This window comes from Salminus brasiliensis, chromosome 1 (assembly GCF_030463535.1).
Source record: "Salminus brasiliensis chromosome 1, fSalBra1.hap2, whole genome shotgun sequence".
Taxonomy (NCBI): domain Eukaryota; kingdom Metazoa; phylum Chordata; class Actinopteri; order Characiformes; family Bryconidae; genus Salminus; species Salminus brasiliensis.
This window is the reverse complement of record NC_132878.1, coordinates 50,981,315-50,998,461: the sequence shown is the minus strand read 5'-3', so window position 1 is coordinate 50,998,461 and position 17,147 is coordinate 50,981,315. Positions and strand designations below refer to the sequence as shown.

The window sequence follows — 17,147 nt, the reverse complement described above, 5'->3', positions numbered from 1 at the left end:
CTTAAGTGGGTCCCACTTCTGGGCAGTTGCTAAGCTTTTGCTACTTGGCAACAAGGGTCATGCAGTTTTTGCTTGGTGCCTTCTATCGTAATGCAGAGTGTTTGGTAGATGGGTGCTATAGTATTTCAGGTGATTGCAGTGCTGTTGCTTAGGGGTTGCTAAAGTATGCCTGGTGGTTGCTACTAGGGTGTTGCTAAATGGTTGCTGTGATTACTACATGTAATTAGATGGGTATTACTAGTGTATTTGTAACACTCAACCAATTACATGGGCATCTTCACATGGGCCTCTTCACACGAAATCACACACTAAAAATGAGCCATGTGCAACCATGTGCTAATTATTGGCATGCTGATGCCTTTGCTTTACATAAATGATTATGTAAATTGTTTGTTGCAGCCCTATATAGATTTTTTTTTTTCCTCTTGTTTTTGTAATAAATGTCTTAAATAACAAAACTGACTATAGCTTATCTCTCTTCCCCCTGGCAGACGAGTCAGTGTATGTGGCTGATGCAGGCTTTAGGCTTTCTGTTGTCAGCGCTGCCAGTGGAGGACATTCTGAGGAACCTCCACTCTCTTATCACACCCTACATCCAGCAGCTGGAGAAACTGGCTGAGGAGACGGTAAGAATCTTACCTGTGATTACAGACCTGCATTACTACAGTTAGACTTAAACTAACTTTGTCCCACTCAGAGATCTCTCTACAGTCAAAGATTCAATCTACAGTCAAAAATTCAATGGCCGTTCACGACAGACTCATCAGACTCTATACAGATCCCTTAAATGTAATTCCTTAAATGACAGTTCCTCTGAATTTTTTTTTCTTTTTCTGTCTTAGTCTTGTCCTTGCTCCAGTCCAGTAGTTCATACCCCAGTGGCAGGGTTCCTGTTTGACCAGGAAAACTGACAGATTAATTAAAATATTCCAGGGTGCATAAGAAAATAGCATACAGTCTAACTTCTGAACTAGTCAAAGAGTAATGTAGGCTTTGTTGCTGGACATGCCCCAGCAGCACTTACTATGATGGACGTTCAGACCGACCAAGGTCCGGGGGTCCAAGGTCCAAGGTCCCTTTGTTTTTCAATGTATGGAAACAAATCATCTGTGTGAAGCTAAAACCTTGTATCGCCATTTATTTGATGTATTTTTGCCTTCATGAATCTGGCGGTTGTTCTAGACATCATTTCAGTGTTTTCAGTTGTAATTTCATGTTTAAAAAAATGCTTAAAAGTATTACTTGACAGTGTCAACTTACTGTGTAGTATTTTGCAAAACATTAACACATTAACAGTGATTGTATTTTCCCTGTTAATCTGACAAGCTGAGTCACTGCCAAAGATCTTTTCCAGCAGCAGCATTTCCTAGCAGAAGCTTCAGTTGATTTGAACCTTCCTATTTAGTTGAATGTGTTTTTCAGATCTCTCAGATCAGATAGCTAACATCAGCTGTCTGCTTGAATTTGATTGGGGTTGGTTGTTGCTATGTTGTCACAAATTGGAAAAGGGGCAGGTTTTTGTTGTAGTTCTGACTCTCGTTTTGGCCTTGCTCCATATGAACAGACCTGTGTGTGTGTGTGCGCTCACTGTTATTATGGAACATTTCTCAGTGGGGCCAGACTGGCATTTCACCGGACTCCGGAAGCAATATGCCACAGGCTAACCTAAGACTAATGAAACAAATACACATACACATACACACACACACTCTTTTTATCTTTTAATCTCTATCTGTGATTGAAATACCATATGCAGTCACAGTGTATTTCTGGGGTTGGGTAATGCCTGCTTTGTTTCAAAACCAAAAGTTATATATATATATATATATATATATATATATATATATATATATATATATATATATATATATATATATATATATAAAACAATTTGCTTAGGCGGTCACCAACAAAGTGAACATCATGCAGAAATCATTCAAGCTCACTACTGTTTGCATGAAAGAAGGTGGACTTGCTGGAAATGTACAGATATATGAGGGCAAATTGGGGCATTCTGTAGGCTGAATTTATTTCCATGCACAGAAGCCTTTTTGTCAAATGCTTTTAAATTGTTTTGATGATTTTTTTTTTTTGGATCGTAAAAGAAAACATGCATGGAAAGATGTACAAACTGCTTTCCATAGTTCACAGAATTGATCATAAATTATGTGGATCATAAATTATAGTTTTCCTGAGGTTAGAGAAGTTGAAATGGACAAAAAGCTTCAGGCTGTGCCACATTTGAAGCTTGTTAAAATCTCTTTTTAACAAATCATGCACCACATTGCCCATCCCTAGCTCACAACACATGAAACATGTTAAAAAATCCTGCCTCCAGACTTTACACCAACAAACTTGACTAATTGAAGCTGATAGGCTCTGCGATTGCTAATGGTAGCCATTAGTAGGGAGTGCTAGAGAGCCATTAGAGCAGATAGATTGTGAAGATTAAACTGCATTTTACCCCTTGTTCTTCACAGGAGGATATTCCCACACCACCCCAAAATAGACACACCCAGACAGAAAACTGACCTCACGTATTAAGCCCTGCTAGTTTTATTAGCAACTGTTTTCAAATGAGCATGCATAGAGTCCCTCAGAGAGAGGCACACTGCCACAATGCTGCCCCCACATCAACACGCACACAAAGAAACCGAATGTCGCACATGTTGGACCCTGTAAATAACGCCATCTGACTAGTTGAACAGAGTGTAAATGTTTATTTATGAACTAGTGGCTCAAGTATCAGAACTGTTCGAACATATGAAGGGTTTCATCTCTTTCTCACATGCTCTCTTTCTCTGCCTTTCTGTCTCTCTCTGTCTCTCTCTCACTCATGCACAGTTTTCCTCTTACGTCTTTTTTTTTTTTTTTTTAAGAAGAAGGCATTACATCAGACTCTGAGAGCAGGCTCTGCTCTTTATGCTCTGTCAAACAGTGACACCTAGTGATGAGAGGAACCATAGCTCTGTGTGGTTATTTTTAGGAACGTGGCGGACCCTTAGGAGCATTATTAGATGATGAAATCGTGGCAGGCTTGAAGAAGAACAGCGTCTGTTCAGCGGGTCTATTCATGTGTCAGTTGACTGATGTTATTTATATAGCTTTTAAAGTGCCTGGGGTGAGGAAAATAACAGAAAGGAGCAGGGCGTTTTAATGGCCATTTGAAAAGTGACTGATTCTTTAGAAACCAACATTTCGTTTTGTTTTTCCCAACTTGACAGGAATACCCTCATTTTTTCGTACTTTTTAATTTGTTAATGTAACAACATTCCGTTTTGCCATGGTTAACTTTGTTAACGTTGTTAGGGCTATGATGATACGAGGCTGTATTACGATACACAAAGGTAAATGGTACATTAAATACCCAAGAGTTTATTTTCAGCCACTTTAAGCAGCAGCCATTGCTGACACAGATCTTCATTTGTGGACATGGCTTATATAATCTCCTTAGAAAAGCACTGCTAGTACAGTGAGATGCCCTGGAGCAGCCACATGTAACCTAAGATCACCATGCCCAGTTCCAAGTGTGCCAGTACTGGTCTGTGGAGCAGCGACACTGGCTTCTTTGGAGAGATGGAGCTTTGTCCAATACCTTTGGGATGATTTAGAGTGGTGTCTGTGAACCAGAGCTAATCATCTAGCATCAGTCATCTAGTATCTGAACCTTATTAAAATGATCATGATATGAAATCAGTCAAATCCTCACACCAGCATCTAAAAGTATTCACCCCTTTCAATCCCTTTTATTGCTCTTATTCATGGAATCATGATCATAAATTTTGTCTTACAATTAGTACAAATGGAGATATGTAGATGACCTGAGTGCAGTGAATGTGTCTCAAGAGACTGTAGGGACACCTGTCTGGAAGGTCCAGTCACTGGTTAATCAGTATTTCTGGCTACAAAAACACCAAGAAGACCAGAAAAGAACACTCCACAAAGCTCAGAGAAGAGTCTGTTGAAGTCACTGACCATCCCCTAGAGTTTAGTTAAATCCAACATTAAGAAAAGAAAGGAATATGGGATTGGTGTGCAAATCTGCTGCCCAAGCCGATCGTCCTTACACCATGGGTCACAGTTTAAGAAGGAGATCAGTGAAGGAGACCACCAAGACAATTAGGACTACTCTGCAGGGGTGAAATTGATGCTGCCACTGCCATGCTTGATGGTAGAGGTTTTTTTCAAGGAGGGGCAGCCTCATTTTTAATACTGTTGATTTCAGTAGACACATTGGATGAGCTGCTGTGTTTTTGGTTTGTGGAGTAGTTATAATGTGTATATGTATGCATCTTTACCATACATGTATTTATTCACTACATGTGAGCGTTCTGTATAAGCCTAAATATAGGCTAATACAGACAAGGGCTGTTCTGTTCTACCACGACCCTGAAACCATCCCCCCTGATAGTCTGTGGTTGCTGATGTTGGGTTTTTGGCATGATGTCATGAGGCGCAAAGGGACTTTATCATGACTCAAGCTCCCAATCACACTGGCTGTTGTCATGGCACTAACAGCAATGATTAAAGAGTCGTTAAACAACCATCGGGCCCTAATTACTCCTGTTGTTCCCACAAGCTCTGCTGCAATATGGCCTCTCCCCATCTCTCTGTTTTTCTCCCTCCCTCTCTTTCTTTCTCTCTCACTATCCTTCTCCCTCCCAGTGGTCTGTAATTAAGGGCTTGTTTTAAAGTTTCCTCAAACACTATAATTTGCCATCTTTTCAAGTGCCTGGACTGCTGACTCTGTTCATTTGTCCCTGCTTTTATTATCAGTTCAGCAATTCTGCAGCCAATCGCATTGAAAAATACAAAAGTCCTAACAGTACTAATTTTGTTGATTAACACTGCTGTTGAGTTTTCTACAACTCGGCAAAGGTAACGAAATCATTTTTCTTTTTATGCCTTCTTCTTCCCTGCAGCCCAATCCCTCTAATAAACTGGCGATTATCCACATCTTGGGTCTGCTGTCCAACCTCTTCACCACGCTCGACATCACCAAGCAGGAGGATGAGTCTGGGGAGAGTGTGCCGCCTGTCAAATCAACAGCGCCACAAACTGGCCCCAACCCAGTGAGTACTGCACCGTTCAGCAGCAGAGATGATATAGAAATGCTTCTTACCCTTTACCAAAAGTGTTGTTGTTTATCCTTTTTTTTATTAATCATCAAAATAGTAGATGTAATAGTTCTTGTTAAGTGTGTCTAGCTCCCTAAACAAGGAAAGGCAAAAAAGGGAAGAGGAGACAAAATCTCATGAGATGTAAAATGACTGCAGCGCCCTCATCACTTTCACATGATCTGAATTATCTCTGTTTAAAACCAATCAAAAGTGAGATTCTTCTGAGTAGAGATTCTTCTGAGTAGAGAGAACTTAATTAAGCCCAAGCAACCCAGTGTCAGGCCTTAGATGTATACGTCTGGAGTTTTTAAAAGGGAGAAGGATTATTTGTGGCTTTTTGCAAAAGAAAATAGATGACCACTAATATATGTAGAATACTGTGATCTTGTGTTAATGGTGCAGGGCAGTGTTGCTCTTCCATGGGTTCCGTGCTGCACCTGTCATGCACAAGAAACTGTTAATACGTAGCTGCCAGCTACCCAACGTGGTTATTCAGAAAGGCATTACTATGGTATTCAATCTAAGGCATTGCTTGTTAGAGCGCTCTGTATTTGTGTGCCTTTGTTCATCTCTCTTTCTGGCTCTCTCTCTCTGTCTGTCTGTCACTTAGGTGGTGGTGGTGCTGCAGCAGGTCTTTGCCCTTATTCAGACAGTCCTCAGTAAATGGCTGAATGACTCACAGGTCGTAGAGGTAAGATTTTTTACCAGCACTAGTAGCAAGTCCAACGGGCCATTTCAACATTTATCACATACTGCCACAAAAATGGATTTGCTTTTATTTTTTTATTTTTTTATTTTTTATCTTACATATTTTGTCATCTCCATAAGGATTTGGACAGTCATTTTGGAACAGTAGATTTGAAATAAAGCATTGATGTGTAGATTTTCACATTTCATTTCAGAAGTTAAATAAATATATTGCACTCATTATTTAGGAATTAGTCTTTTTTTTTTTTTTTTTTGCATAGTCTCCATTTTTGCAGGCTCAAAAGTAATTGGACAACTAACATAATTAAAATTATGAGCTGTCTGTTTTTTTGTGTAAAGAGTTCTAAGACTAACATCCGTAATACATGTAAATGAGAAATATTAAACATGAAAAAGTAATTGTTAAATAATTGCATGATTAAACAGTTAAACTCTCTCCATCTCAGGCTGTATGTGCTATCTTTGAAAAATCAGTCAAGACTCTTCTCCACGATTTTGCTCCTATGGTGGCTCAGCTGAGCGAGATGCTTGGCCAGATGTACAGCACTATTCCGCAGGCCTCTGCACTGGATCTGACACGCCAGGTAAACTCACAGTGTCACACACAGTGCATTTCAGAAGTTCATGTGTTAAACGCTTCAGGTCCCACATTAATACCTACTACGGTACCTGCCGACTTACATAATTATATTATATAATATGCATGCTTTGCTTTTATTACTTGTGTGGGGCAGCCATGACCTAAAGATTAGAGAGGCGTACTTGGAACTGAAAGGTTGCCGTGTTATCCCCTGGACCGGCAGGAACAAAAGAAGGGGTTGGGGGGCTAAAAGAAGAAACAGTGCTTTCTCCGCCATCAACATTCACAGCTCTGGTGCCTGTGAGCTAGACACCTAATTCTCAACTGCTCCCCATGTGCTTAGATGGCTTTCTTATTCATTGTTGCTTATTGTTATTCATTTATGTCCAGATGGTGCATATATTTGCCAGTGAGACAGACCACTTTCCTCCAATCAAAGCCCTGTTTGAGTTAGTCACCTCTGTCACGCTCACCATCTTCCAGCAAGGTATGCAGAGCAACTTTATTCTGTTTCTGTGCCTAAATGACTAATAATCTCCTCCTGAAAGTACTGTTTATGCACACATGTCCCACAGATCTTCATCACATTAGGTTGCAGCATTACCCTTTTTCTAAATTGCAAAACACTCTGTAATACGTTTAAATGAAGCCGATTATATACAGGTCTCAGCCCTCTACCTCCCATATGACACTCATGCACACACACACACACACACTTGTCAAGCTGTTTTTCAGATGTGGCTGCTCATCGTCTGCTGCTCCTGTCTCCCCTTCGCTTCTCCTTCGTCCCCTTTCTTGTCCTTCACTTTGTTTGTTTTTTTCAGTTTTTTTGCCACGTCGTTCACCAATTAACAGACATCATGTCTCTCTGTGCTCGTTAACCCTCTTATCTCCTCTTAGGTCCCATTACTGTGGCTCTGATGACCTGCCATGGCCTGTTTTCCTTTGACTGTTTGCTCTTTTTTATTTTTGGGGGGGGGGGGGGGGGTGTTCTGGGAGGATTGGGGATCAGAGTTGAAGGTGTTGATTGGGGTTTTGTTTGGAGTGTCGGAACAGCTAGAGGAGGGAAGTTTGGGGCTAACTGCTGCCCCGCTCTCCGAGGCGGCCGTGGTGACCAAGAGCTCAGCAAACCCTGGGGTGGGGCAAGTTGGGAAAGTGTGTATGATTTGAGTTAAGTTAAAAATGTAAAAGAGAGAAATCAACAAAAAAAGGAGAGAGAGAAAGAAATGTCACAGTAACAGGTGCCTCCTGGGTTCCCACTCCAAACCCACTTTGTTTTTGTTTTGTTTTTTTGTTGTTTTTTTTGTTGTTGTTTTTTAGGTTTATTTCTTTTTTTTCCTTTTTTCTTTGATTACTTCTCTTTCGGTTCGTTCTTTATCCTTTCTCCAAACTGACTCATGACTCCGTCTGGTTTTCAGTTCTTTGTTTTTGGAGTCTGCCTTCAGCGCCTTACATGCTCCTCCCTTCCTTCTCTCCCCTTCTTTTTCTCACGCGTGCAATTATTTCAACGAGATCCTTTCTGTTGCCTTTTCTTTCCACATGACTGTTCGATCTGTTCTGTTGCTGTTTGTATATATTCTTATTATTCTTATTATTATTTCTTAAGTTACATCTTTATTATATTTTAGGGCCCAGGGATCATCCTGATATTGTTGATTCATTTATGCAACTCCAAGCTCAGGTGTGTTTTTGGTTTCTTATTTCATTCACTTTGGGTTTCTCTCTCTCTTTCTCTCTCCTATCCCCTTTCTTTCTCTCCCTTTCTCCTTCTTTCTGTCCTGTGTTGTTTTTTTGGGGCCCTTTTGCCCTTTCTTCTTTTTTCTTTTTTTAAACTGGGCTGTGAAAAAGACTGAGGGGCACTATTGGATGATTGGCATTCTCTCCTCCAATAGTCTTGCATCTGTCAGGCATTGTTGAGACCCTCAGAAATGTGACCGCTCATTTCAGAGGAAGGATGCCACCCCTCAGATGTGAACATATGCTGTGTATGGTCCTACAGCGTACATATACACAGCTGAGGGAACTGTGAATTAGGGGTCCTTCACTGTCAACTATACCTGTAGACAGTTTTCCAGGTTATGTTGGGGTTAGTTTACTAAGTGGCTACTAAAGTTAGCATTGTATACAGTAATATATACTCAGATATAGCAAAGAACCCATTTAAAATCACACCTAGATCATTTGATATTGGAATTTATGTGATATTGTTTACTTATTAGTTCTCATTAGCTGTTGCTGTCACACTGGGAATTAAATGTGTAAAAACACCCCCAAAATATGACGAGCTTTCAGATTTCAAGCTTAAGCTTGGAATGAGGAAATGTTTTTGTAGAGAAAATTAAATTGTTATTGTAAATATTTACTTCACTGATACAGTTCAAATGAATCAAATTGGATGACAATAATATTGTTTTCATAATGTTTTCTATGGTGTAATTCATTATCATGAAAATAGATATTATAATTGTTATATATAACAATGTATGATTGTGAGTCTGTCCTACCATGCAGTGATTAACAGAGAAGTATTATTAAGCCATAGTTTGAATGTGTAGTTAAAAAAAGGGAACAGGTTATTAACAGGTTATAGTTGAAAGGACGCCCTCACAGTCAGCCAATCAGGGCTAGAGAGTCCCTGAAGCCCCTCCTCCCACTGTCATTCCAGCCCCCAAACCAATTCAATCCCTAAATTAATTAATCTCCCATTGAATTAATTAATGAATAATACTTGATTGGCACCATATGTTTCATATTTGGTTTTTCTCTTTGGTTTTCATGCCTCCTCTCATTTCTGCCTTTGGCTGGACTCCAGGTCCGTCTCTTTGTTTCTCTTCCTTTCTCTCTGTCCTTCTTTCCCTCTCCTCTCTCCCTCCCTCCCTAAGGATCCTCTCATCCTCAATGAGTTCCTTAATGCATCAGTTGTCTTTATCCGTACATGTTACTTAGATTTCTGTTGAGTATTCAGTTCAACTGAGCAAAAGTAGAGATCAAGGAGAGACTAATACAAGAAGAGAGTCAGAGCAAGTCATACCACCTTTAGTTTGACTTAAGTTAAATTTCAGTGTTTGATTTCAGTGTTTTGCAGTTGATTTCTTACTTACCTGATCTGTTTGCATTGAATAAGTTGACGTACATTTGGTTGTTTTTTTGTTAATTGGAATAGAATGTAGGAGAGGGAGGTAACGAAAGCGGGAGGGGAGTGTGTGGGATTTGCGACCGTCCAGATGTCGAGTCTGTGCTGTGTGCCATGTTCACTGGCTCTGTCTGCTTTGTAGGCCCTCAAACGGAAGCCAGATTTGTTCTTATCTGAGAATCTTGACGTGAAAGCGGTGTTCCACTGTGGTAAGTGATGCGGACCTCGGAGGTCTGAAGCCCAAAATGCCACTCTGTCACACTGGTCTGCGCATCTGATCATGAGCTTCCTGTAGAAATTAGGGGTCTTGCAATACATTCGTTTTTGTGCCATGGTACACTTCTCATTTAAGAACATGCTAGAGGTTGTTTACAGCTTGCTCTAAAATGTGCTTTTGGGGATTGGATCATGTACGTATTTTACTTGACCACATGAACAACCAGGTGTAAACACGGCCAGAACACATTGGCCCAGACAGTGTTCATAGCCAGGATTGTACATTGAGTAATGACCGAATCAAATGTTTGTATAAAATGCTGCATGCTAAGGTATTGTCATCTTGCAATGATGCCAGCAAAGATGCAGTTCTTTTCCCTTAATATTTGATTTCTGAGAAGTTATCACTTTAATAGCTGAATTTGTATCTATAATGATTTGAATTAGTTGTGCCAGCATCTGACAGCAGTTCTCTGAATCCTAGCAACATCATGACTTATTGCTGCCTTTTGAAGTGTGACTCGCAATTCAGGTCTAGGTACCTTCATCACAATGACTTCTTAGGTACTGACTTAGACAGCATAGGCAGCAAGTCAGCGACCTACTGCCTTCTGTTTCAGACATTGTGATTGGTTTGAAGACCAAATGATTCAAGCTACATTCGGAGATGATGTGGGATGCATCTGTTAATGAAATGGTCAAAAGAAACTGAGTCTTTCTGACGTTTACAGAATGTTATGGATTATTTCTTCATCTCTTCCACTATCTCTCTCGCTCTCTGAGTGTGGGCATGTGAACCTTATCTACCGGTAGATGATTGACCAAAGCTTGCAATATTACACAGTGTGTTACCTTTCGGTTGAAACTATCTTAATTTCTGATGAAGTAAATACAGGAATGTGTAGACCATTTATTGTCAATCTACTGTGTTGTGGGAAAATCCCACCGTTCCTTGAACCGTTTACACTCTCCTGAAGCCGTAAACACATATATTATATAGTATTATTATTATATAGTATATATTATACTATCCAGATATGAAGCACATGCTATAAGGTGTAAACAGCCTCCTGGTGTTTCTATTTTGTTTTAATTTGATAAATAATCTTTTTTGATTACTGTGGAAGCCATTACAATTTGTCAGCATTTCTAATGTCACAATTTTATATAACAGAAAATGGAACTGTATTAAATTCACATTCTTTCACAACTCCTGTATCAAATACACTGAAACTAATGCGCGCCTTATAACTGCCCCTCAGTGAAAGTGATGGTAATAGGAATGTGTTGTTTATATTCCTATCTGTAGGAGTATTGTCACTCAAATTCCCAGAGGCCCCTACAGTCAAGTCTACCTGCCTTTTCTTTGTAAGTTGAACAGTAATACTATGTACTGCTTAGCAAAAGTTGGTATACATTTGATTTCCATAAGGGTGGCAGTATGAGATTTTTTTTTGTTTTGTGTATTTGTGCATTGAACAGACTGAGCTGCTGCCACACTGTGCAGACATCCCTCCTGTGGGTCAGGTGGTACAGCAAGATGGCAAACTCTTGCTGCTGGCTGTGCTGGAGGTTAGTGCATGATGTTCAGCTTTCGACTCTTTACCTTAACCCCGCCTTTCTCCAAATTTGTTCCAACAAACAAAACAATCTTTCGGTCTCTCGTAGGCGATCGGCGGTCAGTCTTCACGCAGTCTAATGGACCAGTTTGCCGAGGTGCTGTTCTCTATGAATAAGCACTGCTTCGGACTGCTTACTGTGTGGCTCAAAGAAGCTCTGCAGTCTCCAGGCTTCCCCTCCTCCCGCGTCTCAGACGAACAGAAAGACACCTTCAGCCAGCAAGTCCTCAGGTAGCACTCTTTCTCTCTCTCACACACACACACACACACACACACACACACACACACACACACACACACACACACTATACCACTCTATACCACTCGCCGGAGTAGTACATCAAAACTACTTAAATGACTTAGATGACCTTCCATAATATCTTATTTGTCTTAGAAAGGACTTGATGCATTTCAGTATAAGACGTGTCTCACAGTAAAGGCTGCAGCCAAGATGTGAGAGACAAAGGTCTACCGAGGCTCATCTTCAGTGGTCACTCATGCACATTTAAGATTGCCTGAGCTTGACATATTTAGTCAAAATAAATGTAAACTTCATTGCATTGCATTTCAGTGCACATCTGCTGCCACAGCATCTCTTCACTAACAGCTGTTTCTGCTGTTCCGGTTTTTCAAATAGCTTTGTATTGTAGGAGTATTGGAGATGTCAAAGATTGCGGCTGATGAATCCCTCGATTTCTCAAATTAAGTGGCCTTCTGACTGCATCCTTAGCTTTGAGACACGGCTGACTTTTATATCATGTCTGGTGGGAAAAGCACATTCTTTATCAGGACCAGGCTTTGTGGTACTGAATACATATTTACATTTATGTATAGAATCAATACAGAATCTACTGTTTGCACACAATTGAGCTGATCTCTCACCTTCTCTTGCTTTTGTGCTCTTGCTTCACTCTCTGCTCGCTCTTTCTTTGCTCTTATTCACTGCTCTTACTCACTTGCTTTCTCCTTTTTCTCTTACTGTCTCTTTGTCTTTCTTTCTTTCTTTCTTTCTTTCTCTCTCAGGGAGCGAGTGAATAAACGGCGTGTGAAGGACATAGTTAAAGAGTTTACTCTGGTGTGTCGAGGGCTGCATGGGACAGAATATGCAGCAGAGTACTGAACAGCCCCCACCTCCCCTGCCAAGTCCAAAGCGATCCAAAACTACAATTCCAAGCAGCCCCGACTGGAAACTCAACACAGACATCAGGAATGCTAGCGTGACAGCCTGACAAACAGAAGACGTTCAGAGCATGCACTGTAAGAACCTGAGGAGGGTGCTCTATCTCGTTTTCTATCTCTCCTCCTTATTCTGTCTTTCCGTCTTGCTCTCGCCGGCCTGTTTCGGGCCCTCTGGAAGGTGGTCAGTGCTGCCCGTTTTGAGCGGCAGAACTTTTCATACAAAACCCTTCTCCCCTCCCTCCTCTTTTCTCTATTTGTCCCCACCTCCACCCTTGCAGCATGTGGATTGTAAACCCTTTCACCGCCCCCTTCTAACGTTCTTCCTCGATCTTCCGTGGCTCCTAGGCTGTTTTCCTTGTGACGATTTGAAAATGTACGAACAAAGAATCTAGTGGTAGTTAAATGTTTTATTTTTTAATTTAGAGATACTGAAAGCTAAATAAGTATATACACACACATATATTTAAATCTATATATAAACACTTATATATCTAGCAAACCACGGGAGATGTGTGTATGTGAGTCTACATAGCTACTGCTACTGACAGAGAGAGGGACCAATGAAGAACTATTTAGATTTTGTTCTCTATGGCTATATATATATATATATATATATATATATATATATATATATATATATATAATCTTGTCTACCTAACCACACCCACTCAAGCCATTAATCTGCCAAAACATTGTGAAATTTGTCATGTGTCAAGTTTTTTTATTATTATTATTATTGTGAGTTAATTATTTTTGATATGTGAAATTAGCAGCACATGTGAGACTGGCAAGAACTGATGTTAGGAGCATAACAATATATTGTACAAACATCACGCGTTTGCATTCATGGAGGAAGATCCACAACTCGCTACTTTAGTTTTCTGCTCTGCTTGTGGTGTCCATCGGGGAGAGCTGCTGGGAGCCCAGGACGGCTTTGGAAGAATCTACCTGTGAATGTTCCCTGTGTGTCTTTTCAGAATGTGTGTATAGTTTCCACAGCATCTGCGAAGACAGAGGAGAGGTCACACGTTCGTAACTGTGAGCTGTGCACTCAACACTGTAAAGCCAAGCGAAAATCTTATTTATCATGTTTTAGAACCGCAAACAAACGGTCCTTTAGCGTGCGTGTCTGTGTGTATGCGCGTGCGTGTGCGCATGTGCCTTTGTAGACCTGCGTGTGTGAGGGCTCGTCCAAACTGCAGCCTCTGTAGACTTTTGAGTGCACTTATCAAGGAACTGAACACAAACCCTTACAAGTTTTTTTCTTTTCTTTTTCATGGCTGTTTGAGGCCCCTGAAAAGGGACACTGCTGTGGCCAGGCCTCTCTCTGTCCCAGTCTACTGCCCGGTCGCTGCCTGCAAACATGTAGCATGTGTGTTTTAAAAGTTTTGGGCTGGGGAATTGGGTGTGCGCAAAGCGAATGTGTTGTGAGCATTCAGCAGGAGGAGACGCTCTCTTCCTGCATGTGTTTACCAGTGGTGATAGATTCTAGGGGAAGGGAGGGAAAGATGGGAGGAGGGACATGTACATGATTTTGTTGTTTTTTTTTTTTCTTTTCTTTTGTACTTTGTTTTAATTTATTAAATATATCTAAGATGGCATCATTTGACTTGTGTCTGTGTCTTGAATTGAGGCTAAATGTAAAGAAACCAATACAGCTCAACTGCTTTAACAAAGGACGGTGCATGTACAGCTCCTTGTAAAAGTGTTCAGACTCATTAAATTCATCAGATTTGCCTGGATTATGAATGACACTCGGATTGTTCCAGCCAGTAATTGTTTTATTATATTGTTTTATAATTATTATTATTTCATTCATAATATTTTTTACTTTCAATAGAAGTCTATGTAAAACAAATCATAGGTAATTTTGGAGCATTTTTATTGGTCCATTCATCATAAATATTTGACATGATGTGAAAAGCAACATACAGATTTACATCATCAAAAAGAGAAAATAGTCTATAATGGAGACAAAGGTTTTTGCATGACAATAACAATATGAACTTATTATTAAGTCTTTTCTTTCTGTTTGATTTATTCCAGGATGTCCAAGTTGGTTAGACAATGCTTGTGGCCTGCAGTTTTCAAACAGAGCCACAGATTCTTGATTAGATTGAGATCTGGACTTTGACTGGTCATAGTAGAACATTTACGTTTGTTGTTTAACTAACTCTTTTGTTTTTAGCAGACTGAAGCAGGCCTGTATTGTCCGGCATCCATACGTCTAACAATTGCAACAGTTCTCTGCTGAGGAAATGAGGAAAAGCATCTCTACAACGTGATGCTACCTCCCTCATGCTTCACTGTTGGGTGGTTTTTTTTCCCCACAAAGTACCAGTTTGAAAATGAAGTGGTGGCTGGCTTTGCATGTATCAAAGGAGAGTCCTTACCCTAGTGTCAGCATTGCTAGTGCTAGGGAGAGTTGGCAAAAACTTGTTGCCCATGACCACTACAACAGTCTGGCAAACTCCACACATGCTTTGATGTGTTTTACATTAGTAGTGGCATCTAGCCACCCAACAGGCCAGTTGTATGCAGGCCTCTTTATCACTGAATAGAGTTCCTCCACTTCAGTTTCAGTCACTAAACTCTGTAGCTCCTTAAAAGTGATTGTTGGCCTCTCTGTGGATTCTCTCAAGTACACAAGTACACTTCTTGCTGTAATGCTGACTTCTGAGAGACTGCCTTGTCTACTTGGTGTCTGGGTGGTATGATGCAGCTTCTGGGTCCTGGCACTTGGATCAGACGGTGCTCACTGGGATAATAAAACATTTTGACATATTTGGTCTTCATTTTGCAGCTTTTCTTCAGATTTTCAGTTTGACTACTGGTGCTAGAGGTAAGGGGGTGTTGTATGCAGAAAAGGTGAACCTTTTAATATTTAACAAGTAGAGGCCAGCCGTAATCCAACTGTGTCCATGTTAAGGCCGTATCTTTCATCTGTATAAAGCTGTATAGCTGAATACTTATGCAAACCGCACTGTAGTCATTTTGTAGTCATTTGTTGCAAAATATTGCCAATAGTACTTTAAATGTGTTTAGATTTATGCTCAGTTTCATATGACTGTGCAAAACGGTGTCATTTGTAATCCAGATTAATTGGATTTGCTTATAAATTCTGATGGGTTGATTACTCAATATGGGAAGCACTATAAAATTTTAAGGACAACTTTAGGACGCTAGCACAAGTGTTTCTTTGTTCTATGAGCCACAAAGCTCCTTTCAGATCAGGATTCCTACAGGTTATGAAATTATAGAACATCCAAAGAAATAATCTTTCAATTTTTTTTTTTTTGTCTTGTCTTTGTTTTTGTGAAATAAAATCTAATGTACATTTATTTACACTATTTTCAGGTTAGTTTTTTACTAAGGTGAGCATTTGTCATTTTATTTTACTGGGGATGTTTAAAATTAGCCAAAATAATCAATATTCATGAAGTATGTTAGAATTAGTCAGCTGTTGTAATGAGTTCTAGGAACAGGAATAGATCTTGCATTATTTATGGGTTAGGACTAATTTCCTTTCAGTGATTTTTCTCAGCACGTTTTAGGGAGTGATACTTCCATCTCTAATCTTCTTTTAAAAATCCTGTGTTCTAGTGTTTTTAACCTAGTAATTCAATATATGTATGTGTAATTAATGCTGAAAAATATTATTTTAGCAGATGTAAAGAACAGGAACAGTATAGGTTTAGTATAGTATACTAGGTCTAGTATAGGTTTTTTCTTTATCATGAGTTAGTTTTGCAATGTCTTGAGGAGCACAGTTTTACAGTAGAGTGATGTGTGTACATACACATAGAGGCTGGACGGTTTCGTTTAGAATAGGCTAATGCATTGATGCATGCTTTTCAGATGTATTTTGTTGGTTGTGTTTACTAAAGATTTTTTAGTCTCAGGAGAATTGATGCAGTATATGCATAAAAAATCCCAGGAGATTTTCTAGCAGTTAAAAAAAAAACAACAAACAAAAAAACACCCGTCTGGCACCAACAATCGTGCCGCATTCAGTCTCTGAGATCACCTTTGTTCCCCATTCTGATGGTTGATATGAACATTACCTGGAGCACCTGTATCTACCTGGTTTTATACATTGCAGTGCTGCCACACGATTGGACGATTGGCTGATTAGGTATTTTCCTGTCTAACCAAAAACAGGTTAAAAAAAAAAAAGGTGTAAGAACTAAGTTTTATTTTAAAAATTAGAAGAAAAAAAAACTTGAAATAACTTTTTCCTGGCATAATACTTATAACATCATAATAATATACATACACACTTATATTAATTATAAAATATATATTAAATAACACGCGCATATAAATCCTTTGATAAAAAATAAAATATAAATACTTTTATAGATGTCAATGCTTATTAATTCTGACAGCATGTTTACTAGTTTAAATATGAATTTCTGGTATCATTAAAGCTAAACTCGTAGCTGCTAGCGCTAGCTAACTGCGGTTGCTTACAACAGACGCTGCGCATGCGCGCAGAGGCGCAGAGGCGCAGAGGCGCGGTTTGGTTGTGAGCGGAAGGCTAGTTCTGAGCACGTGGCTCCGGCTCTGTCAACAGCGGTGGTCAAGAGCTG

The 17,147-nt window shown here is 39.8% G+C and overlaps 1 protein-coding gene across 2 annotated transcripts in view; it reads left to right on the top strand.

Annotated features, from left to right (window-relative positions):
- ipo13b (importin 13b) overlaps positions 1–14,150 on the top strand; it is a 46,761-nt gene extending 32,611 nt beyond the window's left edge. Inside the window, exons 11-21 of one of the 2 annotated variants that reach the window (XM_072681886.1) lie at positions 492–626; positions 4,923–5,072; positions 5,731–5,811; positions 6,275–6,412; positions 6,799–6,895; positions 8,037–8,089; positions 9,684–9,750; positions 11,067–11,125; positions 11,240–11,329; positions 11,426–11,607; positions 12,400–14,150. In XM_072681886.1, the coding sequence (XP_072537987.1) occupies positions 492–626; positions 4,923–5,072; positions 5,731–5,811; positions 6,275–6,412; positions 6,799–6,895; positions 8,037–8,089; positions 9,684–9,750; positions 11,067–11,125; positions 11,240–11,329; positions 11,426–11,607; positions 12,400–12,496 (1,149 nt within the window). In that variant the 3' untranslated portion in view covers positions 12,497–14,150. Of the gene's footprint in view, positions 1–491; positions 627–4,922; positions 5,073–5,730; positions 5,812–6,274; positions 6,413–6,798; positions 6,896–8,036; positions 8,090–9,683; positions 9,751–11,066; positions 11,126–11,239; positions 11,330–11,425; positions 11,608–12,399 lie in introns of those variants that run through there. The other variant, XM_072681896.1, reaches the window with a different exon arrangement.
- Positions 14,151–17,147: the final 2,997 nt, after the last annotated feature.